This window comes from Eretmochelys imbricata, chromosome 24, assembly GCF_965152235.1.
Source record: "Eretmochelys imbricata isolate rEreImb1 chromosome 24, rEreImb1.hap1, whole genome shotgun sequence".
In the NCBI taxonomy this organism is placed as follows: domain Eukaryota; kingdom Metazoa; phylum Chordata; order Testudines; family Cheloniidae; genus Eretmochelys; species Eretmochelys imbricata.
Genome location: NC_135595.1, coordinates 12,152,377 through 12,171,531, shown reverse-complemented (window position 1 = coordinate 12,171,531; position 19,155 = coordinate 12,152,377). Strand labels below are relative to the sequence as shown.

Genomic DNA, 19,155 nt, shown 5'->3' with positions numbered 1-19,155 from the left:
GCGATAGACAGAAACTGGTAAATAAGAATGTTAAACAAAGCCAGTGTATTCCTTTTATCTGTTGGAGAATGTAATGCGCGGGGGGACAGAAAGAATAAAGGGGAAGGTGGAAAGCTGACAGGCAGAAGCCAGTTAGCAGACCAGCTTGCTTGCTTGCTTAAAGCTCTGTGCTGTCTTGTCATTGAACCGCCACAAGAAACAGTTCCTGGCTGTCAGGAAAACCGGTTTCTCCACTTGCTTGCTGTGAGCTATCTACAACCTCCTCCTCATCAACATCTTCCTTGTCCCCAAACTTGCTTCCCTCTCCATTGAAGGAGTCAAAGCACACAGTTGGGGTAGTGGTGGCTGAACCCCCTAAAATGTGTTAGGGGGCTTATTCCTTCACGCACTTACTTCCCTGGTCCTTCTCACATGAACAGAGAGCAACAATACCCGAAGTCCAAAGGTGCAAACAATTCGATGTTTATTGGGGTGAACTTCCAGCAAGCATGATTCCAGTTTCCTTCCTTAGTATCCTCCTTCCCAGCTCTGACACCACAGAACCTTACACCTCTGTCCCTGTTCCCATTCCTACCCTTCGCCAAACATGATTCCAATTTCCTTACTCCCATTCCCTGTTCCCATTTCCACCTTTAGCAAAACATGATTCCAATTTTCTTACCCCCATTCCCTGATCCCATCTCCCCCACCCACCCACACACACACCCACCCCCTCCCACCCACTTCCTCATTGACTACAGATTATATAGTAAAACTTGAGTTCTGCTTAGCTATACCTTAACCAATCATTTTCCTGAAATTTAACTAACCAATCCTAACGTATTGTAACATGATTATGTAACCAATTATATCCCACCACCTTAATTAGTTTACACCCAGCAAAATTAATTATTCAGCAGACAGGAACAATCACAGAACCAGACAGAGATTATACAGACAAACAATAGGAAAGTGGGAACTATAATGACAAGACAACACAGAAGTGAGGATTTCACATCCCAGCTATTGATAAGTGAGTTCTTGCCAGACAGGATGCTATCAAACTAAGTTTCCTTTTACATTTTCTAGGCACTTCCCTTTCTCTGGAGGTGATAGGAATACAATCCTGTCCTGATAGTGCCTAACAGCCCAATAGCACCTTATTTCAATGTGACTAGTTTGGAATGTGAGGATGTGACTGTTCGCTTCCCAGCTTATGGCTGCCTCTGCTGCTTAGCCAAAGGCCTTAGCCTAAGAACAGGGCCTCAGACTGTCACAGTAAGAGAAGGCCCTTACAACAGCAGACAGTGATTTTGATTCTTTCTTTTATACCTCTAGAACTAGCCAAGTGATAAGAATACACCTAAATTCTTAAAGTACAGGCCTTTGCAGACAGGCCTGAATATCTTTATCCTAACAAAATGGCATGCAGCTCATCATAGAAGTGGCATGTTTGGGGATCTCTGGTTTTCTGGTATGCTTGCCTCAGCTCCTTAAGTTTCACGCAGCACTGCTTTGGGTCCCTGTTATGGCCTCTGTCCTTCACGCCCTGGGAGAGTTTGACGAGTGTTTTGACATTTGGAAAACTGGAATGGAGTTCTGATAGCACGGATTCCTCTCCTCATACAGCGATCAGATCCCGTACCTCCTGTTCGGTCCATGCTGGAGCTCTTTTACGATTCTGGGACTCCACCATGGTCACCTCTGCTGATGAGCTCTGCACTCACCTGCAACTTGCCACGCTGGCCAAACAGGAAATGAAATTCAAAAGTTTGCGGGCCTTTTCCTGTCTACCTGGCCAGTGCATCTGAGTTGAGAGCGCTGTCCAGAGTGGTCACAATGGAGCACTCTGGGATAGCTCCCGTAGGCCATTACCATCTAATTGTGTCCACAGTACCCCAAATTCAACCCGGCAAGACTGATTTCAGTGCTAATCCCCTTGTTGGGGGTGGAGTAAAGAAATCAATTTTAAGAGCCCTTTAAGTCAAAAAAAAGGGATTCGTCTTGTGGACGGGTGCAGGGTTAAATCGATTTAATGCTGCTAAATTCCACCTCAACTCCTCGTGTAGACCAGGGCTTAGACTTTAACGACACATTGCTGTATGTGTGCTGCAAGGTTATGAAAGAAGATGGTGCAGACATCTCCGATGATACCAAGGGCATCGTAACTAATTACCCCATTGCCACCCTTTTTAACCAGCTGGATGTTACTTTAGATGAGCAAATTATTAGCCAGAGCAACAGTTATTACCCTTACAGACGTAATCCTTCTGCCAGGTGGAGCCGGTGGCAACCAGGGCTGGGTTAAATATCTATGGGTTCCTTTTCAACAATATAACACCAAACCGGCTCGAGCCCCCACCCAGTAACCTGGGAAAATTACATACCGCCCCTGGGATCCTCTGAGAGGCAATACTTCCCCACTCACAAACACAGAGTCTGAGTGTAGAAAAGAAACTTTTAATGAAAGGAGGGAAGTCACCCAACATTAGTTAGGGAAAATGCCACAAGCAGGATTCATAACCATAAAACTGTTAGCAGAACATCCCCCCCACCCCACCCCGAGTGCGTGGGACAGAGTCTTCCGCCTCATGTCCTTGAGTTCTACAACCAACAGTTCCTTTACTGTGCCCCCCGTCTGCTTCCTCACCATGCCGCACTCACAGTGGTTGTCCTTAGTCAGTGAGGACCCAAGGTTCAGAAGTGCATCTGTGTGAGCTCACTTCCCACCCAGGCAAGAGGGCACCTGGTTTGCTCCGCCATACAAACACTTGCTCTGACTGGCTGACCTGCCAGCTGCTGTCCTTCGCCGCTCCCACTGGCCACCCGCCTCTCTACAGTGACCTCTGCAGGTCAGTCTCTTAGCGATTTTCAGCTGGACAGAAACACTGTTCCGCCGCAAGTACTTTCAGCTCTTATTGAGCATTTAATATAACAAAAGGCTTCTAAGGAAGCCTATTTAGCTCTTTTTTTTAAACAGTGGGGAGAGGCAGGTTAAACCAGATGAAGGACCCTTAGGGAGAGTTCATTTCCTGGCTGGGACACCATGCCCACCCCTCTTACTTTCATAGGGCTCTGGCATTTGAGCCCCTGCCTTAGCAAGTTCCTTTCAACTGAGGGTGACCCCCTCAATCAGGACAGACTGCTCCCCTTTACTTAGGCAATAAAGATAACAACATGGTTAACAACATTTCACTACCCCTGAATTCAGTACTACCCCAACACCAGCCAAAGCTGATCACTTTGAGTAACACTGCTCCTGTCTGGGGGACACCTACGCAGAGTAGCTGTGTTTAGGTAAATACAGTTTCCTCCTGAAGTCTCTTCCCGTCCCACCCAGCTGTCAGGAGAGAACTCATTCAGACCCTGCTTAAATTGAGCCCTTTTTAAATTGATTCTGACCCACAGCCACGATACCCTCGCTAGGAAGTTTCCCACAGGGCATTTCAGAAAGACACAGCGCACGCCCACGAGAGCACCATTTTGGCTGGTGTGGGTCACAAGGGCTTTATGCACAGGGCTGACCTAACTGCTCACATCAGGAAGCTGAAGCTGCTGGGGCCTTCACACAGTGCTTTGTTTTTTTTCAAGAAAAACTGCTGCTGAATGGGGATGCTGTTGCAAAAAATGCAATTGCAATTTTGGGTTGCATTACCAGAGGCACGGCATGCAAGTAGCGGGAGGTGATAGCACTGCTCTGCTCAGTGCTGGTTAGGCCTCAGCTTGAATACTGTGTCCACTTTTGGTCACCAATGTATAGAAAGGGTGTAGAGAAACTGGAAAGGATCCAGAGGCGAGTGACAAAGATGATCAGAGGGAGGGAATTCAGGCCACGTGAGCAAAGGCTGAAAGAACTGGGTATGTTTAATATGGAAAAGAGGAGATTAAGGGGGGACATGATAGCGGTCTTCAGATACTTGAAAGGTTGCCATTAAAAAGATGGTGAATATTGTTCTCTTTTGCCACAGAAAGCAGAGCAAGAGACAATGGGTTCAAACTACAGCATTTCAGGATAAATTTCCTAACTGTAAGAACAGTAGGACAAAGGAACAGATTACCTAGGCAAGTTGTGGAATCATCTCCACTGGAGGTTTTCAGAAGGAGGCTGGAGCCATCTGTCTTGGATGATTTAGACACAACAAATCCTGCATCTTGGCAGGGGGTTAGACTAGATGACCCTTGCCGTCCCTTCTAACCCTATGGTTCTATGATTCTATGACTTGAAAATTAAATTCACATGCAGCAAAGATACTCTTTGCCTCCTGAGTGGAATGTCAATCAGAATTCTAATGAATTAAATGGGTGACAATTACTCTGGCGGTCTGTTTGTGCCACTCAGAGATTCTAATGACCACTAATGCTAAGTACCCTGTGGACCAAGGTAGGCATGAAGGTGTTTATAGTATTCTGCCTGGTAGTCATATCAGTAACCAAGAAAGTCTCTCTGTGAGGCAGTTACCCAAACAACTCGTCAGCTTTATACATAATGATGCCTTCGGCAGTAAGTACATTAAAACCTCTTTCAGTGTTAAACATCACAACATTAATTTTGTGGCCTTGTATAGGAATAGCAAGCAGGTGCCAGCTAAACTTCTACACCCTGATTTTGAGAATGCGAACTGTGTGAGGGAGTGCGTGCAGCTCATGCAGGGGTCTGGGAAATATGTAAAAGACCGAGAGCTCTTCATCTATTGTGGTGAATTTGTCCCGGGTTACGTAGGGAGCACCCCCACCCTGACCCCGGACCCGGAACGAGCCCATCATTATTCTCTGATTAAAACTTGCAACCTGAGAGCAGAGATGCATTCTGCCCTGGCACTGCCCTCTACAGTCAATCTCATAGTAGGGGTAGGGTTGACAACGTGCTCAAAGTTAACCACCGAAGGAATGTCTTGTTTGATTATCCGTGAGTATGAACACTGTGCAGTTCACATGTATTTTATCAATGGATGCTTCGATTTAAAATGGATTTCCTAGCGACCTGCTCCCAAAGGGTTCTGTGTCTAGAAGATTGTTCACACACAAATGCCTACATGTGTACACACACACACACACACATGCTCTCTCTACCTACCAAACTTGGGCCAGGCAAGTGTTTCTATTCCTACGGGTTTCTCCCAGACAGCAATGTCTATCCTGAAGCTATCATGACTTTTTAAAATTGTAATTCTGATAACATTGTGTTTCACCAGAGGCAGCTACAAGACCTCCTTGCAGTAACCTGTGGATATCACTGCATATTTTTTTAAAGAAATTTAGTAAGGGATTATCCATTGTTCAGATTGTCAAATTGTACACCAATGATTTACCAGAAAATGACCACATGGGGGTGCAGTTTGTAAAAAGGCGGCGGAGGGAGGGGGTCAGACATGCCCATTGTTTAATTTGTAATGAAAGAGGTGCCAGGGCTCAAGCAATTTTTTTTACATTCATAACTGATGCAGCAATTAAGCACTGGACATGCCCCCGACATGTTTTAACATATCCAGACCTGTCTTTCTTGTTGTGAGTTTAAAGATGTACCCCAAACCCTTTAAAAACAAAAAACACACCCATTGGTTTCTGTTCAAGTATTTGTTTTACACAGTTAACCAATCAGGCCTTCTCATAGCCTCTGGTTTTTGGGAAGCCCAGTTCTAAAAGGGGAGACGCCGCTTTCAGCCTCCATTCTTATCTGCCCTCTGGCTGGCTCTAGGCTTGTTTTTAGACATTCTGAAAACTCTGATGGCACCATGCCCCATGACAGAGGTAAGCATATTCAGCTCTACCAATGGTTTTAATAAAAACATCCCACCCTTTAGGCTGTCTCTTGTTAGCGAGAGAATGCGCATTAGTATCACCTGACTAAACTGAGTACTGTATGTTAAACCCCCACAATCACCACACCCCAATATACAGAGGTTCCTTTATCATCCCAAGAGGAAATTTCTTTATGCTGACTCAGTTTATTTAACAGCATTTCAGTGTTCTTCGTCCAGCAGGTAATTATCCCCTCCAATCCCTCCTGAGAGACACAGTCCGATGAACTCCCATCAGCTTCAGGAGGCTGATTTTGCTCTTGTTCAGAGAAAGAGACTTATTTTAGCCCTTTGCACTTCCCCTTGCTTGGCACTTACCAGGTATCTTTGCAGGACCTTGTGGAAACAGCTAGCCTTTTCCTAGTCGGATAAACCCGATCTTTGTAGATTGTCTTTCCTCTCAGAGTGGTTATGGTCTGATATTTTCTGTGCTGCTAGAGGCTCTTCTCAATTGTTCTAGCTGATGGCACAGAACCAGATACATTTTTTAAAGCATGTTCCATTATCAGGTATGTAAAAGCCCTGACAGTAGGGGGAGAGCAAAGCTTGACAAAGGACCAATAAAGCTTTTGCCTTGTGAGAGACAACTTATCACTCCATTTTTTAATAAACACCATTCTCTTTTGTACACTCACTTCACAGTGCTTCAGGGGGATGTTTCCTTTTAAAGGGCTGAGAGCTATTGCTGAGATGGCCCCTACCAGGTCGTCGGAGGCACAGCACAAAATAGCCTTTCTCTGCTTCAGTCTCGCTTTGAGGAAGCTGTCCAAAGGGGTGGAGGGAATGGGGTACCAAGACGTGCCAGGAAGTTGCCGGGAATGTGTGGGAGGACTTTGGGGAAAACAGTGCTGTACGGGCTGCAGGGGAGAGGGGCGAGCATGCGTCTGTTCTGACTGTAGCGTGATTTGAAACTTCAACATCTCTGTTTGCTCCTCCATCACTTTTATCATCAGCTCCTGGTCCTTTAGAATGCACTTCTCATTCTGCTTTCTGTCCTGCCTTTACTTTTCTCTCCATTTCCTACATTCTCTTTCTTTGGCCTCTGAGGATTGGAGCACCTCTCAGAACATGGAGCACCTCTCAGAACTCCTTGCCATGCCTTGGTCACATCCTTATCTGGCAAAGGCACACCGCTGGCATGTATGGGGTTCCCCTGAAGGTCACATATGCAGAAGCACAAGAAAGAATACACAGAAGCATGATTGTTAGTTCACACACAAAGAAAAGGAGTACTTGTGGCACCTTAGAGACTAACCAATTTATTTGAGCATAAATTGGTTAGTCTCTAAGGTGCCACAAGTACTCCTTTTCTTTTTGTGAATACAGACTAACACGGCTGTTACTCTGAAACAGTTCACACACAGCATTCAATCATTACAGTAAAAAATACACCTCTTGTAACATACCAATCACTTTGTCAAGCACAAGTCTCGGCGAACACCCTAAATATGGTGAGTTAGGCCTGGGTGGGGAGCGGGCATTCAAGATGGGGCAAGGGTTTAGGTGTTGTTTTCAGGGGATCAGTGAAGGCGACTATGGACAATATTGTAAATTCTGCCACCATTTTTCACAGGCGGGGGTCATTGAAGCTGATATCTCACTCCTGAGGGTAAGCAAGGATACAAGGGTACATCTCCTGCATGCATGCGGCTTCAGACCTGGTCCCTATGCTGCTTGTTTGTGTGCCGCTTTGGTCCCTGCACAAGTGATTGCCGAGTGGCGCAGGAAAGTTTCCTACAATAGGGGAAGGAACAAAGCAGCTCAGCCAAGGAACCTTCAGCAGAGGATTGGCGAGTACCTCCAGGAAAGTTTCCTGGAGATCTCTCTGGAGGATTCCTGTGAAATCTCGGTGTGCATCGACACCCTGTTCCACCACACTGCTTAGCTGCACGGGGGAATGTGGAGCACACTCAAACACAGCTAGTCTTGTACATTTCTATCCCTTCACCCATTTCTACAATATGCAGATCAAAACATAGCTCTACTTCATATAACCAAGCAGCATCAAATCAAAAAGACCATTTACCAGGGCTCTCCTCTCCTGCATCATGTGCACCAGAGATGGACTATATCTCTCTGGAGTGGAAAAGAGGTCTTCACTCGCCATCCCACCAGACGACCCTGCCGTGTGCTCCACATCATCCTGAAACTCGACCTCCTCATCCATGACTTCATCCTTGGAGCTAGGTCCACTATCCGCTGCCTTCAGCCCCACCGAAGTATCCACCTATTGACGGTGGAGGTGGGGTTGCTGCCAAGGATGGCGTCCAGCTCCTTATAGAAGCAGCAGGTCTATGGTGCCCCCTTTGCCTTCTGGTGTGCCTGCTACACCTCCTTTATCTTCGCTCAGCATGGCTCCATATCCCATTCGTAGCCCTAATCACACAAGCCATGAGAAAATCTGCTCGTAGTATTGCAGTCCCTACGGCTGGAGTGCAGCTGGGACTGGACAGCCTCCTCTCTGCATACACTGAGCAGATCCAGCAGGAAAGTGTTTGCTGTGTGGAGCCGCCATGGTCAGCTGGGAAGATGTGAGCTCTCCATGCTGAGCCAACAGGAAGTAGAATTTCTAAAATTCCCAAGCATTTAAAGGTTTCAGAGTAGCAGCTGTGTTAGTCTGTATTCGCAAAAAGAAAAGGAGGACTTGTGGCACCTTAGAGACTAAAGGGGGAGGGCTGGATGCCTGTGTACCTGAGTGCAGGGTGGCGAAGTTCAAACTGCTGATGCAGAGCTGTCAGTATGGGCTTGTGGGACACCTCCTGAAGACCATTTACAGTGACAAAACCAAGTACGGTGTCTACACTGACACTTTGCTGCAAAAAGCTCTCTGCCGCTCGTCATGGTGGTTTTATTTTGTCAGCAAAACAGGAGAGTTTTGTGGCCAGAGGACACTGTAGTGTGTTCACCTCCACTGTTTTGGCGACAAAAGCTGCCTTTTGCTAACAAAGCTGTGTAGTGTAGACAAGGCCACAGTGTTCACTTTGCACATGCAGGATGCTGTGCATTGCCGACCCAGAGCTCCCCACCTGGATCCCTTCTGTCCCAGCACCATCTGAAATGCCATCCAACCTGTTCAACCACTGGCTAGCACAGCCGGAACCCTGTGATTGTGTGACGAAGTGGGACTGTTCTTAATGTTTCCTCTGAATACTGTAGGTGTGCCTCAGTTTCCCCTGTGCATTTCTTAAGTCTCTAGGTGGTGGGACAAGGGGATGTAACTGTTGCAGAGCAAAGGGCCAGTGTACATAAATGGCTGACACTCTGTCTCCTGGCAACTGATGGCCTGGGCCCTTCCCCCCTGCAAGGTGAGAGCTAAAGGGTTGGAGAACAAAGGAATCAGGTGACCTCCTGGTCCAGGAAAGGGACAAAGCCCGGAGGAGGAGGGGCTGGAGGGTGAGTCAGTTTGGGGTTGCTGGGGACATGGAGTGAAGTGCAGATGTGGTTGTCTGGCTCACTGCCCCCCAAAATGGACCCAGCTGAGGGGTCCTGTTCTCTGTACCTACAAGCTCTGGTTTAGACTGTGTTCCTGTCATCTCATAAACCTCTGTTTTACTGGCTGGCTGAGAGTCACGTCTGATTGCGAAGTTGGGGGGCAGGACCCTCTGGCTTCCCCAGGACCCCGCCTGGGCAGATTCGCTGTGGGAAGCGCACAGAGGGGCAGAGGATGCTGAATGCTCCACGGTCAGACCCAGGAAAGTGGAAACTGTGTGAGCTTTTTGCCCTGAAGACAGTCTGCTCACAGAGAGGAGACTTCACCAGAGTCCTGACTGGCTTCGTAGGGAGTAGTTCCAGAGCATCGCCCAGGGACTCCGTGACAGTCTGCACAAGAAGTAAAGTCTCCTGACGCTCAGTTAGGTTACAGGAAAACAGAGGAAGTATTTCTAAGAGCCTGAACAGGGAATGTTCCTCACCAGGTGGCCAAAGGTGTTGGCAGATATGGGACAATAGCTGTACAATTCCATGGAACAAGAAGATTGTTTGCACAAAGGTCATTTGAAGTGCTGTGTTGACTGGCACAAATCCTAGTGTTGTTAAGAACTAGAGACAAGGTGGGTGTGGTAATATCTTTGATTGGACCAACTTCTGTTAATGAAAGAGATATGTTTACACAGGGCTCTGTGTCAGGGCTGGGAAAGGTTCTCAGAAATTGTTTACCATGAGGAGTTAGCATGTTGTAAGAGACCATTCAAGGTGATGCGGGGGAGTTAACCCCTCTGCAGTCGTAGGATACTCCCACACCAGCATCAACTTCCTGGACACTATGAGCAGCTTCAACAAAGGAATCCTCCAGGAAGTTATGTACAAGAAACCCACGGATCACCACGCCTACCCTAATAGCTGCAATAACCAACCCAGACACACCAAGGAATCTGTTATCTACAACCAGGCTCTCAGATACCACAGAACATGCTCCGAGGAGAAAGTCCAGGATACACACCTTAGCACACTCAAAACCGCCTTCACCAAACAAAGACACTCCACCAGAGAAGTAGCTTGCATCATGGAATGGGCTGTCCCAGTACCCCAAGAGAACATCCTTCAATATGGAAAAAAAAATTCCCTCCAACTGCGCCCGAAGTTGTCATCTACCACCCCACCCTGGAACCCATATGGGGTATCATTAAACAGTTACAACCCGTACTCTATGGCAGTGGTCTCCAACCTTTTTACTCACATGATCACTTTTTGAATTTAAGATCAACCCAGGATCTACCCTGCTCTTTCCCTGAGGCTCCGTCCCTTCCCTGAGGCTACGCCCCACTCACTCCATTCCCCCCTCCCTCCATGGCTCGCTCTCCCACACCCTCACTCACTTTCACCAGGCTGGGGCAGGGATTTGGGGTGCGCGAGGGGGTGCAGACTCTGGGCTGGGCCGAGTGGTTCGGAGTGTGGGAGGGGGCTCCTGGCTGAGCCTGGGGCAGCGAATTGCAGTGCAAGAGTGAGGGGTGCAGGCTCTGGGAGGGGTTTTGGATGCAGGAGGGGGCTCCAGACTGGGGCAGAATGCTGGGGTGTGGGAGAGGTGAGGGGTGTGGGCTCTGGCATGGGGGTTGGGTACAGGAGGGGGCACCAGGCTGGGGCAGTGTTGGGGTGCAGGTTGGGGTGAGGGGTGTGAGCTCTGGGAGGGGGTTTAGTGCAGGAGGGGGCTCCAGGCTGGGGCAGTGCTGGGGTGCGGGAGGGTGTGCGAGGTGCAGGCTCCGGCAAGGAAGTGCTTACCACAGGCAGCTCCCAGATGGTGGTGCAGTGGGGCTCAGGCAGGCTCTGTGCCTGCCCTGGCCCCACGCTACTCCCAGAAGCAGCTGGCTGCTGGCATGTCTCTGAGGCCCCTGAGAGTGAGGGAGGGCAGGGGGTCTCTGTGAGCTGCCCATGCCCACAAGCGCCGCCCCCACAGTTCCTATTGACTGGTTCCCGGCCATAGCAGCTGCGGGGATGGTGCTGAAGGCGGGGGCAGCGCACAGAGCTGCCTAATTCTCCCCCTAAGGGGCCTCAGAGACATGCCAACAGCCAGTTGCCTCCGGGAGCAGTGTGGGGCCAGGGCAGGCACGCAGCCTGCCTGACCCTGCCATGCTGCAGGACTTTTAGTCACCAGAGATTGCGATCAACTGGAAGAGGCTCCATGATCGACCAGTCGATTGCGATCGACCGGTTGATGACCACTGCTCTATGGGGATCACATCCTGAAAGAAAATTTTCCCACCCCCACCCCCTTCTGGCCTTCAAACAACCCCACAACCTTGCCAAGCTCATCATCAGGAGCAAGCTCCCCACAGTCCAGGACACACTAACTCAAAGTGGCACCAGCCCCTGCCAGAACAACAGATGCAAAACCTGAAGACATATCTCCACTGCTACAATCATCAACATCTCCCACAACACACCTTTCAAGATCCCAGGGTCCTATACATGCCCATCACAACATGTTGTACATCTCATCAAGTGCACTAAATGCCCCGATATCAACTATGTGAGAGAAACCCAACAAGCACAACAAAAACTCGAAAACTCACACAGGAAAACTGATAAATGACAAACACCACAGCACCCTGGGGTGAACACTTTTCACAAAATCATCACTCTATATCTAACCTCTCAGACTTGGTCCACAAAGGAAACCTGCCCAGGGCCCTCAACAGACCAGTCTGAGAGCTTAAATTCATAACTTTGCTAGACACCAAAAATCACGGACTTCATAAAGACACTGGATTTATGGCTATTTCCAACAATCTGTAACCCACTAATTCCCCTTTGTGCTACAACTGCAGAGGAATTAACTGCCCTCTTCACCTTGAATGGTCTTTTACAACCCATTAACTTCTTATGCTAAACAATCTGTTCCAGGTTGTGTTTAGCTGTGACACTCGGGAGTGCCGTCCCCAGAGCTGAAGCAGAGCTCCCTGCAAGCTCCAAAGCGGGTCTCTCTCACCAACAGAGCTTGGTACAGTAAAAGACATTGCCTCAGCCCCCTGCCCCAGTCTCTCTTATATCCTGCTACAACAACGTTCCTAAGATTTAGACATTTTGCATTAAGGGCCCAGACCAGAGCCCTTGAGACCCAGCTCAGGGTCTCCCATGGGCCGCAATGGGCTTTGGCTCAGGCCATATATTAACAATCAGATTGTTTAGCAGAGAAAGCAAAGCTCCCAATGGAAATGTGTCAGTTGCCAACAGGTGACTCGCTAGATGGGAAAGTGCTGGTTGCAGAGTGGGATACAGTCAGGAGACACTGTATGCAGGGGAAGTGTCTCCATAAAATCATAGAATCATAGAATCATAGAATATCAGGGTTGGAAGGGACCTCAGGAGGTCATCTAGTCCAACCCCCTGCTCAAAGCAGGACCAATCCCCAATTAAATCATCCCAGCAAGGGCTTTGTCAAGCCTGACCTTAAAAACTTCTAAGGAAGGAGATTCTACCACCTCCCTAGGTAACGCATTCCAGTGTTTCACCACCCTCCTAGTGAAAAAGTTTTTCCTAATATCCAACCTAAACCTCCCCCACTGCAGCTTGAGACCATTACTCCTTGTCCTGTCCTCTTCTACCACTGAGAATAGTCTAGAACCATCCTCTCTGGAACCACCTCTCAGGTAGTTGAAAGCAGCTATCAAATCCCCCCTCATTCTTCTCTTCTGCAGACTAAACAATCCCAGCTCCCTCAGCCTCTCCTCATAAGTCATGTGTTCCAGACCCCTAATCATTTTTGTTGCCCTTCGCTGGACTCTCTCCAATTTATCCACATCCTTCTTGTAGTGTGGGGCCCAAAACTGGACACAGTACTCCAGATGAGGCCTCACCAATGTCGAATAGAGGGGGACGATCACGTCCCTCGATCTGCTCGCTATGCCCCTACTTATACATCCCAAAATGCCATTGACCTTCTTGGCAACAAGGGCACACTGCTTACTCATATCCAGCTTCTCGTCCACTGTCACCCCTAGGTCCTTTTCCGCAGAACTGCTGCCTAGCCATTCGGTCCCTAGTCTGTAGCTGTGCATTGGGTTCTTCCGTCCTAAGTGCAGGACCCTGCACTTATCCTTATTGAACCTCATCAGATTTCTTTTGGCCCAATCCTCCAATTTGTCCAGGTCCCTCTGTATCCTATCCCTGCCCTCCAGCGTATCTACCACTCCTCCCAGTTTAGTATCATCCACAAATTTGCTGAGGGTGCAATCCACACCATCCTCCAGATCATTTATGAAGATATTGAACAAAACTGGCCCCAGGACCGACCCCTGGGGCACTCCACTTGACACCGGCTCCCAACTAGACATGGAGCCATTGATCACTACCCGTTGAGCCCAACAATCTAGCCAACTTTCTACCCCCTTATAATGCATTCATCCAGCCCATACTTCTTTAACTTGCTGACAAGAATACTGTGGGAGACCATGTCAAAAGCTTTGCTAAAGTCAAGAAACAATACATCCACTGCTTTCCCTTCATCCACAGAACTAGTAATCTCTTCATAGAAGGCGATTAGATTAGTCAGGCATGACCTTCCCTTGGTGAATCCATGCTGACTGTTTCTGATCACTTTCCTCTCATGTAAGTGCTTCAGGATTGATTCTTTGAGGACCTGCTCCATGATTTTTCCAGGGACTGAGGTGAGGCTGACTGGCCTGTAGTTCCCAGGATCCTCCTTCTTCCCTTTTTTAAAGATGGGCACTACGTTAGCCTTTTTCCAGTCATCTGGGACTTCCCCCGTTCGTCATGAGTTTTCAAAGATAATGGCCAATGGCTCTGCAATCACAGCCGCCAATTCCTTTAGCACTCTCGGATGCAACTCGTCCGGCCCCATGGACTTGTGCACATCCAGCTTTTCTAAATAGTCCCTAACCACCTCTTTTTCCACAGAGGGCTGGCCATCTATTCCCCATGTTGTGATGCCCAGCGCAGCAGTCTGGGAGCTGACCTTGTTTAAAGGGGCAGTGTTGGGTGCAGAGGATAGGAAGGGTTAATAACAACTGCAGGGTGGTGACAGGATGAGATCCGGAGCCAAAGGGGAATTCCAGAATCCGCCCCTGGGACGGGCTTGGTTGAACACGTTTCCACTCTCACCTCCACTCACGGATTAATTAGGGGGCAGGTTTCAGGGCAGAGCAGCCCCAGCCTCCCACCTTCCTGCCCCTCTGACTCTCCCCTCTGGGTCGCAGGTGAAGAACATGGAGAAGCTGCAGCTTTGGCTCTTCGTCCTCGCTGGCCTCTCAGGAGCCGTCGCCCAGTCAGGTAGGGGCAGGCGGCAGTGCCGGGGGCCAAGCCCTGGCTGGGCACAGAATGACACAGCAGAGCGTGGGCTCCAGGGGGAAACTGAACAGCCTTCCTCTCAGTACTGAGGGTGCAGGGTCCTGTCAGAAATGCCCCGGCAGCCCTGTCCCGAGCCCCGGTGTGTTATGCTGCAGGAAGCAGTGCACAAGCTGTTCCTGGTTGGGCAGCAGTGCCCCACCCTGGGCATGGCAGAGAGCATCACTGGGGCAGCGTTCAGCAGGGACATGGGGGAGCACTGTCCAAACGCCTCTGACTGGGGAGCCCCAAACCCCGACAGCGTCTGCGTCACTGAGTCTGGCTCCCATGTGCAGCACCGCCAGCTCCCGCCATGTTCTCACTGTAACGGGATTGGTTGGGCTGGAGCCGTTGGCCCATTATGTGAGATGCTACAGCCCTCTAGCAAATCTGAGCCCTCTGATTGGCTGCCTGCCCCACTTGCCCACCTCCTGGGGCAGAAGAACCAACCACAGCTGCCAAGGGCGCCAATTAGGTAGGGCGGGGGGGCAAGAGCCCTCCCCTCTCCCCCCAAGTTTCATACAGGAAGGATGCTCCCAGGTAGAGCTCTTTGAACGGCACAGCCTTGGAATGGAATGCAGAGAGGTGCTTCTCCCAGCTTGTGTCCCTGGGGCAGGGAGTCAGTGTTTTGTTTACAAACAGACGCAGGGTGATTAAGATAAGAAAAGGCTGGTAATTAAATTAAGGATCTGGAAGTCATTAGATGAACCTGTAAAAAACAGGAATCCCTGTGCCAGTGGGGGGTGGGGATTTGAAGAGAGAACTCAGGGGACTCAGAAGAAATACAGCCAAGCCCTCTGAGCCAAGTTCACATTCAGAAAAGAGGGAGATTTGAGGGGCATAGGAGAAAAGAAGGGGCCAAAACCCAGGGAAGGGATAGCAATGGTATAGAGAAGTTCCCACTCAACCTGTGATACTTATGTGGCCACATCACTGTAGTATCTGAGCACCTCACATCACAGCCCCTCAGTGAGGTAGAGCAGTGCTGTTATCCCCAATGTGTAGATGGGGCACTGAGCCAAACACAGACTAAGGGACAGATTTTCAAAGGTACTTAGGCACCTAGTGGGATTTTCAAAAGCTCCTAGAAGCTTAGATGCTTTGTAAATCCCACTAGATGTCTAACTGCATCTTTAAAAAGAAAAGGAGTACTTGTGGCACCTTACAGACTAACAAATGTAATAAAGCATAAGCTTTCGTGAGCTACAGCTCACTTCATCGGATGCATACGGTGGAAATATAGTGGGGAGATTTTATATATATATATAAGCAAGGACTGGCCAGAAGAGTACCCAGAAGTTACCTACTACAAGACAGGCCCAACAAAGAAAAAACAGAACACCACTAGCCATCACCTTCAGCCCCCAGCTAAAACCTCTCCAGGGCATCATCAAGGATCTACAACTATCCTGAAGGACGACCCATCACTCTCACAGATCTCGAGAGACAGGCCAGTCCTTGCTTTTTGGTGAGCCCTCTCCTGTACCCCAAACTCCTCATTCCTGGCTCCACCCCAGAGCCTACATCCCCAGCCGGAGTCCTTACCCCCTCCAGCACCCTGAACCCCTCATTTCTGGACCCACCCTGGAGCCCGAGCCCCCAGCCCAGAGCCTGTACCCCCTCCCACACCCCAACCCCCTGCCTCTGCCCAGAGCCCACTCTCACACTCTGAACCCTTTGGCCCACGCTCCTCCTGCACAACAAACCCCTCATCCTGGGCCCCACCCCAGAGCCTGCACCCCCAGCTGGATTCCTCACTCCCTCACTCCTGCACCGCAACCCCCTGTCCCTAAACAAGTGAGTGAGGGTGGGGAAGAGTGAGCAATGGAGGGAGGGTGGATGGAATGAGTGGGGGTGGGGCCTCGGAGAAGGGGCAAGGCAGGGGCAGGGCAAGGGTGTTTGGTTTTCTGCAATTAAAAAGTTGGCAACCCTACCTGACAGAGCTGTGTACGGTGGGGCGAGAATAGCAGGAGGAGGCCTGAAGCTGGACAAGTTAGCCACCTTGGAAACATTAGAATGAATCCAGCCTTTTCCTCTCACTTCTCCACACAGATCTCTGTGGGCAGGTGTTTGTTTTTCCAAAGGAGTCTGCTGATGCCCATGTTATCCTGAACATGAACAACAATGGTACTCTGCAGACCTTCACCATGTGTCTGAGATATTTCACTGACCTGACCCGGGCCTTCAGCCTGTTCTCCTACGCTACCAGGGCCAGAGATAACGAGATCCTCCTCTACAAAGACAAGCCCGGAGAGCTCAGCCTGTATGTTGGGGGGGAACCGGTGACCTTCAAAGTCCCAGAAAACAAAGGCACAAGCACTGGCTGGGAGCATGTTTATGCCAGCTGGGAATCCGCCACAGGTATAGCCGAGCTCTGGGTGAACGGGAGTCCCTTACCCAGGAAGGGGCTGAAGAAAGGCTACGCTATCAACAACCAGGGTGTGCTCATCTGGGCGCAGGATCAGGACTCCTTTGGGGGTGGATTTGATGCCAAGCTGTCATTTGTAGGGGAAATTGCTGATGTGTACATGTAGGATTGTGCCACCCCGACTGTTGCAATGCAGGCTGCCAGCGATGATTTGCAGCTGCCCCACTCCATCGTGGGCTAGGGCAGTTTGCCGTATCAAATAAAGGGTTATGTGGTACTTAAACCCATGCTGGCATAAGGGTCCTATTGAAATGCAGCCTTGCCTTGGGAACAGGGGCCTGGCCATCCAGCTCCAAACCCCATTGGTGCATGACAGCGAATAGTGATGCACACACTCCAGCGGCATCTGAGCAAAGCTAGCACCAACCTCTGCTCTTGTGAATCCTATGGGAACAGTGTGAAATCAACCAATCCCTAGTGTTTGTGTCATTTGAGCATTTACCTGTGTCTAAAGCCTGGTCTGCTTCTGTATCCCAATAAATGAGATGACCTTCCCCCCTGCAGCCTGTGGTGTATTGAGAATCCCAGCACAGCCCCACTGGGCGCAGTCTAAGAATGGAAATCCGGGTTGTGACCCATTGTGTCAGTGGGTGCTGAGAATTCTGGGTTCCTAATGTTCACGGCCACCACAGGAGTCAGTTCTTCCTTGTGAGAACCAAACAAGAGGATCCTGTTCAATATTAATACACACACCAGAACCTCAAAAACAGTCCCCATTCCATAGTGTTACAGGATCCCCGGGGTACAACCTGGAACTGGGGTACCACTGTGCCCCCTTAACTCTCCAGCCTGGGCTGTCTCTCACAATGCTTTGCTAGTAACAAGCAGCAAACCCCTCTAGGTGCTGTTATCACTCAATACAACAACATGTGGAGCGTCACACCCAGCTAGATTGCATGAATGCTCCCCGAGCCACTCACAAATCACACAGAGAAAAGTACCAGCAAATCTCCCAAGCCCCCAGCCTTGCACCCCAGAACTGTACTGTCTTGTCATGGTCAGAAGCCTGACCAGTGTAAATTCATTATCCAGTCTGCCCCTTCCTCAGTGTGGCGTGGACACACAGTAGCTTTTAGAGTAGCAGCCGTGTTAGTCTGTATTCGCAAAAAGAAAAGGAGTACTTGTGGCACCTTAGAAACTAACCAATTTATCTGAGCATAAGCTTTCGTGAGCTACAGCTCACTTCATCGGATGCAGTAGCTTTTGTAACCTGAGCTGAGATTTCCCAAGCATTTCAACCAAAACACATTGTTTTATATTTTACCTAAAACAGGTTTATTAACTACAGAAAGATAGACTTTAAGCGATTATAAGTGGTAGGCACAACAGGTCAGAGATAGTTACCAAAGAAAATAAAAGGTAAGCGCACAGTCTAAATCTTAAACCTTATTAGACTAAGCCGTGTTTGGATCAAGAAGTTCTCTCACCTCACTCAATGTTGCAGGTAGGTTATAGTCCTTAATACACAGGCTTCCCTTTAAGCCTGGGACCAGTCTCCTCAGTTCAAGTCTTTGTCTTCTCCGTGTTCTTGTTGCTTCCAGCATAGGTGCGGGAGGAGAATGGCATCATGCTTTGACCTTTGTCCCCTATATTATATCCTCAGTCCATGTGCCTGGAAAACACTAGTCCAGACATGTACTGCTGGGCTTTACTGACTCATAGGGTTGAACAATCTCCAGTTGTGTGGTGCTTCTCTTACAGAATTGTAAATCCCTTGTTTACAACTCCTCTGCTGATTAATGGTCACTTAACACCCTCCTGGGAATGGATCACCACCTAGCAGTAGAGACTGTCAAATTTACAATGTATTCCAGTAACAATCATACAGCAAAATCTCATAACTTCATACATAAGAAAGATATACATATTTGAACAGAACGATGGGTTTCAGAAGATCATGACCTTTCATATGATATCTTACATGGCATGCTTTGTATGAAATAAATCATCGCCTGTGCCAGAAATGATCTACATAAAATCCCTTAATCTGGTATCAATTCAATTGGCCACCAAATTCTCTTTGTGGAGCCAGTTACACCTAGAATTCTGGTGCTGTCATTGGTGGTTACACTTAATACTGCCTTGAGAGATACCTGACAAAGGCTCACGGAGGGAGCGTGACAGAACGGAAACGTGGTTGGCTCTGGATGCCATGTTGCAGCTCGGGTACAATCC

At 49.0% G+C, this 19,155-nt stretch overlaps 1 protein-coding gene across 1 annotated transcript; it reads left to right on the top strand.

The window, feature by feature from the left end:
• Positions 1-14,434: 14,434 nt before the first annotated feature.
• Positions 14,435-17,086, top strand: LOC144279834 (serum amyloid P-component-like). Its single transcript, XM_077841518.1, has 2 exons — positions 14,435-14,498; positions 16,605-17,086. The coding sequence occupies exons 1-2, from the start codon at positions 14,435-14,437 to the stop codon at positions 17,084-17,086; spliced, it is 546 nt and encodes a 181-aa protein (XP_077697644.1).
• The last annotated feature ends 2,069 nt before the right edge of the window (positions 17,087-19,155 follow it).

Coding starts and splice junctions, on each gene's coding strand:
- LOC144279834 (XM_077841518.1), top strand. CDS start 14,435: ATGGAGAAGCTGCAGCTTTGGCTCTTCGTCCTCGCTGGCCTCTCAGGA. Junction 14,499..16,604: donor AGGAGCCGTCGCCCAGTCAG/GTAGGGGCAGGC, acceptor TTCTCCACACAG/ATCTCTGTGGGCAGGTGTTT.